We start from the raw sequence: 6,000 nt of genomic DNA, 5'->3' as shown, positions 1-6,000 counted from the left end.
GCTGCCGCGCCAATCCGGGGACAAAACCAGGGACATATTCGGTCCAGGGATGTCTGGGCAGCCTATCCTAAAGTGAAAGTGTGTGTTATAAGCCGATAAATAACACGCCCCAGCTCATCTCTTCACCACACACAGCACAAAGGCAGAGAATTCTTGCTCGCCCATGCATTAATGCTCGGACAACACGCTTAGACTGAATTTTTGAGGTTCAAAGAATGTCAGGCAAAATGGTTGACCCTCACACATTGTTCACTTCATCAAATCTGGACCTCTCTGAAAGTTTGGACACCCCTGATCTAGGGTATTAGAAAAAAAAAACATATATAATAAGTTTGGGGTTCTCAGTAATTTTCTAGCAAAAAAAATAAATAAAAATGTACTTGTAAACAACAAGTGTTAAAAAGAGGCCTGGTCCCTAAGTGGTTAAAAGAAAAGCTCTGTAAGATGTTTTCTTACAAATGTCTACCATGTTGTGCATTTGCAAAACTAGCAGTTTTACTGTATGTTTTGCTTTGATCTCAAAAGGCAATTACCGTATTTGACCAGCAAATGGCGCTAAGTACAATAGCGGTTTCATATGGTAAACATCGCCATCTAGTGCGGAAATGCGGTATAACCATCTAGTCTTTTCTTAGCTCCTCCAGCCTGAGAGCTGAGCGAGGCACCAGCAGATAGCGCTGTGGGAGCATTCCGCCGAACCTCCTGTACGGAGCATACAGACAGTCCTCAGTGTCTGGGCACAGCGGAGGGAGAAGCGTGCTCGCTCCTACCTGTCTCCTATCGCAGCTTGTAATGTGGGCGGAGAGCCGGGACCGGAAGTCCGGCCGGGAAGTACTTCCTGATGTTAAGGTAAGCCTTGTGTGAGCACATGTGTACCTGCTGTATGGTTACGTAGGACTGGCCTGTGCACATAGACCTATGAGGGGCTTACTAAAGACATACTCAGCACTTCATAATGGAAGTTTCTTCACAGCTCAGTAAATGAGCACAAGCTATGCTGACTTCATCATCCCATCATGTCCAATCAAATATACTGTTTGATTATTTTTCTTGCGTGTGATTGGTTGTTCTTTGTAAAGTGTACAGTCGCCTCATATAGGAAACTCTGGGGAAAATTCCCTTGTACAGTGTCAGCCCCATGCTTCATCTCTGTGCGGGGATATATACAGTGCTGACTAACCATAGTACACCATGACTGTACACTCACTGGACACTTTTTTTTAGGTACACCTTGCTAGTACTGGGTTGGACCCCCTTTTACCTTCAGAACTGCCTTAAGGCTAGGTTCACACCGTAGCGATGCGGGAACGCCGCAAATACACGACGTTTTCCCGCATCGCATGCCTCCCGCCGGCAGTTCACACTGCCCTATGCGGACTGCTGGGAGTGTCAATGAAATCTTAATGACACCCCCAGATCAGTCCGCATATCGCAGTGCGATCTGCAAACTCGGACAGGAATCGGATCGCATGGTGTGAACACCCATGCGATCCGATTCTGCTGCGGACCAAAAAAAGGGTCCTGTGCGAGTTTGCGGCGGGTGCGATGTGAATTCAGCCATACTATCTGTATGGCTGAACTCGCATCGCTACAGAGATCGGATGTGATTTGCACTGCAGTGCGGTGCGAATCACATCCGGGTCTCCCACCCGCAGCGGTGTGAACACAGCCTAAAGAGGGATTCCACCTACAAAAAAAATATTAAAAGCCAGCAGCTATAAATACTGCAGCTGCTGACTTTTAATAAATGGACACTCACCTGTCCCGGGTTCCAGCGATGCCGAGGCCGATCGATCTCTCGGCTGCTGCCGCCACCATTCTAGATGAGGGAATCAGGAAGTGAAGCGAATCGGCTTCACTTCCCGGTTCCCTACTGCGCATGCGCGAGTCGTGCAGCGCAATAGGAATTGTCCGCGCTGTCTCTGAGACCCGTGTGTGTCCCAGCAGACAGCGCGGCAGGACAGGAAATGGCGTAGACTCCCACGGGAGTCTATGCCCAGAAGTGGGTGTAAATACCTGTCTTTGACAGCTATCTCCACCCCCCTCCCCTCTGAAAGGTGCCAATTGTGACACCGGAGGGGGGGAGGGTTCCGATCCGCTTTAACCACTTCAGGACCGACTCACGGCGATAGCCCGAGACGGATATTATTGTTATGGCAGCAGCTAGCTACCATAACCCCGGTAATTCTCTTCTTCAGTGAGTGGTCCGTTTTCAGATAAAAGTGGTCTCTGCAGTGGATTCGCCACAAGATCACTTTTATCGTTGGTGGGAGAGGGCCACCCCCCGCCGCTTACCGGAGGCAATCGAGTCCTCTCCCTGGCTTCGTATGGAGACCAGTGAGGGGAAGATGACCCCCACCCTTCTTCTTACCATTGCAGGGCAGAAGTGACGTCAAAACATCACTTCCGCCCATAGTTCTTAACTACTTGCCACACGCCCTGCTGTCGGGGGCGCTGTCATATGACGGCATCCCAGAACAGCTGATATCGCGCACCTGCCACGCTGTGTTGCTAGGATACAGTGCGACTCCGATCTGTGTAAAGAGCTCCATCCGGGGCTCTTTAACCATGTGATCGGCTGTGTCCAATCAGAGCCAGTCACATGTAAACACGGAGTTGCCAGTAATAGGCGCTCCTCTCCTCACACTGACAGAGTGTGAAGAGAGGAGAGCCAATCAGCAGCATCTCCTCACAGGGGACAGCTGGGTATGTTATCAGGGCACTGATCAGCAGTACCCTGATTACAATTAAGTGCTCCCCAGTGCCACCAATCAGGGCCAGTGAGTGCTGGCTATCAGTGCCCATTAGTACCGCCTTTCTGTGCGCCTATTAGTGCCCATAAGTGCAGCATATTAGCACCACCTCCATCAATGCCCACAAGTCCAGCCTATCAGTGCCGCCTCATCAGCGCACATCAGTGAGGAGAAAAAGGACTTGGTAACGCACCCCGTCCCGCCGAGCCCACGCGCAGAAGTGAATGCATATGTAAATGGTGGTCTAACCACACACGTGAGATATCGCCGCGATCGGTGGAGCGAGAGCAATAATCTAGCCCTAGACTTCCTCTGTAAGTGAAAATATGCAACCTGTAGATTTCTTTAAAACGTCACCTATGCAGATTTTTAAGGGTAAAAGTTTGTCGCCATTCCACATCGGGTGCAATTTTGAAGCATGACATGTTGAGCATCAATTTACTCAGCGTAACATTATCTTTCACAATATAAAAAAAATTGGGCTAACTTTACTTTTATCTTATTTTTTTAATGCAAAAGTATTTTTTACAAAAAAAAAGTGCGCTTGTAAGACCGCTGTGCAAATACGGTGTGACAAAGTATTGCAATGACCACCATTTTATTCTCTAGGATGTTAGAAAAAAATGTATAATGTTTGGGGGTTCTAAGTAATTTTCTAGCAAAAAAAATGTTTTTAACTTGTAAACACCAAATCTCAGAAAGAGGCTCAGTCCTCAAATGGTTAATTCTTCATGGCATAGATTCAACAAGGTGTTGGAAACATTCCTCTGAGATTTTGCTCCATATTGACATGATAGCATCAGGCAGTTGCTGCAGACTTGTCAGCTGCACATCCATGATACGAATCTCCCGTTCCACCACATCCCAAATGTGCTCTATTGGATGATATCTGGGGACTGTGGAGACCATTGGAGCACAGTTACCTCATTGTCATGTTCAAGAAACCAGTTTGAGATGGTTTGATCTTTGTGACCTGCTGCATTATCCTGCTGGATGTATCCATCAGATGATGGGTAAATTGTAGTCATAAAGGGATGGACATGGTCAGCAACAATACTCAGGCAGGCCTTGGTGTGTAACCACTTCATGACCACGTTATAGCCGAATGATGGCTACAGCGTAGGCTCAAAATGCCAGGAGGGCACCCATGCACCCCCTGTGATCACCAGTCCTTGGGACTCGGCTGATCGCAGATCGGGATAAAGGGCCAGTTATGGCCCTTTACCACGTGACCAGCTGTCAGCCAATGACAGCTGATGTAAACAGAAGTCGGTTATCGGCTTTTTTTGTTGTTGTTGTTCCTCATGCTGACAGAGTGAGGAGAAAAGAATATAGCCGATTACTGCTTTCTGTAAAAGGGACATCGGTCCCAGCATTTGCCCACCAGTGCCCATCAGTGCAGCCTCAAAAGCGCACATCGGTAAAGGAGAAAAATGACCCAATTACAACATTTTATAACAAACTATAAAAAAAAAAAAAAAAATTTCAAATTTTGTTTAGCAAAAAAGAAAAAACCCAGTGGTGAATAAATAATAAATAAATCACTGTAAGAAAGCTCTATTTTTGTGAAGAAAAAAAAATTAGAAAGATTTCATATGGGTACAGAGTTTCATGACTACGCAATTGTCATTCAAAATGTGACAGCTCTGAAAGCTGAAAAGTGGCCTGGGCAGGAAGGGGGTAAAAGTGCCCAGTAAGCAAGTGGTTAAACAATGCTCAATTGGCACTAAGGGGTCCAAAGTGCATCAAGAAAATATCCCCTACAACATTACACCACCAGCCTGAACCGGTGATACAAGACTAGATGGATCCATGCTTTCATGTTGTTTACACCAAATTCTGACCCCACCATCTGAATGTCGCAGCTGAAAAGAGACTTATCAGACCAGCCAATGTTTCTTCAATCTTCTATTGTCCAATATTGGTTAGCCTGTGAGAATTGTAGCTTCAGTGTCCTGTTCTTAGATGACAGGAGTGGCACCCGGTGTGGTCTTCTGCTGCTGCAGCCCATCTGGTTCAATGTGTTGTGCATTCAGAGATGGTATTTTGCATACCTGGGTTGTAACAAATGGTTATTTAAGTTACTGTTGCCTTTCTATCATCTCAAACTACTCTGCCCATTCTCCTCTGACATCAACAAGGCATTTCTGTCCAAACAACGACCGTTCACTGGATATTTTCTCTTTTTCGGACCATTCTCTGTAAACCCTAGAGATGGTTGTGTGTAAAGATCTCAGTAGATCAGCAGTTTTTGAAATACTCCGACCAATCATGCCACGTTCAAAGTCACTTAAATCCCCTTTCTTTCCCAAGTCGAACTTCAGCAAGTTGTCTTCACCACATCTATATGCCTAAATGCATTGAGTTTCTGCCATGGGATTGGGTGATTAACAATTTGTGTTACCAATTAATTGAACAGGTGAACCTAATAAAGTGGCCGGTGAGTGTATACAATGCTGCCCATAGTACACAGTGACTGTAGGTCAGGGCTTGGCAAACTTGCTTAGAATCTAAGAGCCAGCTTAAAAAGTTAGGCCCCTTTCACACATGCGGATGGTATGTCCATATTTCATCCATCCGTTTGCGGATGAAATACGGGCCATACATTCATCCCTATGGGATAGCGGGTGTCTGCGGATGAGCATCCGCAGACACCCGCTATTGTCCGCCTCCGCAAATGTCCAATTCTGCAGACGGAGGAAAATCCTATTTTTCTGTCCGTCTGCAGAGCGGTTCGGATGAACACGGACAGATGGTCCGTGCTCGTCCGATCCCCATAGAGGAAAGCGGAGAGCTGACAGGGCGGTCCCCGCACAGTGTGCGGAGACCGCCCTGTCCGCAGCTGGCTCAGCGGGGACAACGGAGCGATCCCTGCTGAGCGAGCGGATCATCATGGGGCGGATCATTACTGATCCGCCCCGTGTGAAAGAGGCCTTAGGAGGCAGTTTTTTAAATCAGCTTCCCAGCACCCAGGACTGCATGTCCAGGGCGTCGGGCAATAAGAATTCAGTCACGTCTGATGCCAAGCGAAAAAAGACAGAAAAAAAACAAACATTTTTTGTTCTAAGATTTAGAAAATAAGTTATTTCTTTTCTTACATCAGGGGACACAGCCATAGTAATTTACTATGTAGGTTATATTGGACCGACAGGTGCTGGACACTGGCATGCCCCTAAGGCATGAACTTCCCCCATATAACCATTTTTCCCCCATTCCCATTATTGGGAGTCCTCAGTTTTTTCGCCAG

The 6,000-nt window shown here is 46.9% G+C and overlaps 1 protein-coding gene across 1 annotated transcript in view; it reads left to right on the top strand.

Moving 5' to 3' along the window:
• The first annotated feature begins 684 nt into the window (after window positions 1-684).
• TSEN54 (tRNA splicing endonuclease subunit 54) overlaps window positions 685-6,000 on the top strand; it is a 108,483-nt gene continuing 103,167 nt past the window's right edge. The window contains exon 1 of the mRNA XM_077459605.1: window positions 685-849. Coding sequence (XP_077315731.1) covers window positions 842-849 — 8 coding nt within the window. The 5' untranslated portion in view covers window positions 685-841. The remainder of the gene's footprint in view (window positions 850-6,000) is intronic.

This window comes from Lithobates pipiens, unplaced genomic scaffold (assembly GCF_037356315.1).
Source record: "Lithobates pipiens isolate NorthernLeopardFrog02 unplaced genomic scaffold, aLitPip1_a1.2 Scaffold_28, whole genome shotgun sequence".
In the NCBI taxonomy this organism is placed as follows: domain Eukaryota; kingdom Metazoa; phylum Chordata; class Amphibia; order Anura; family Ranidae; genus Lithobates; species Lithobates pipiens.
Note: the sequence above shows the minus strand (reverse complement) of the source record. Positions and strands in the feature narration are given on the sequence as shown.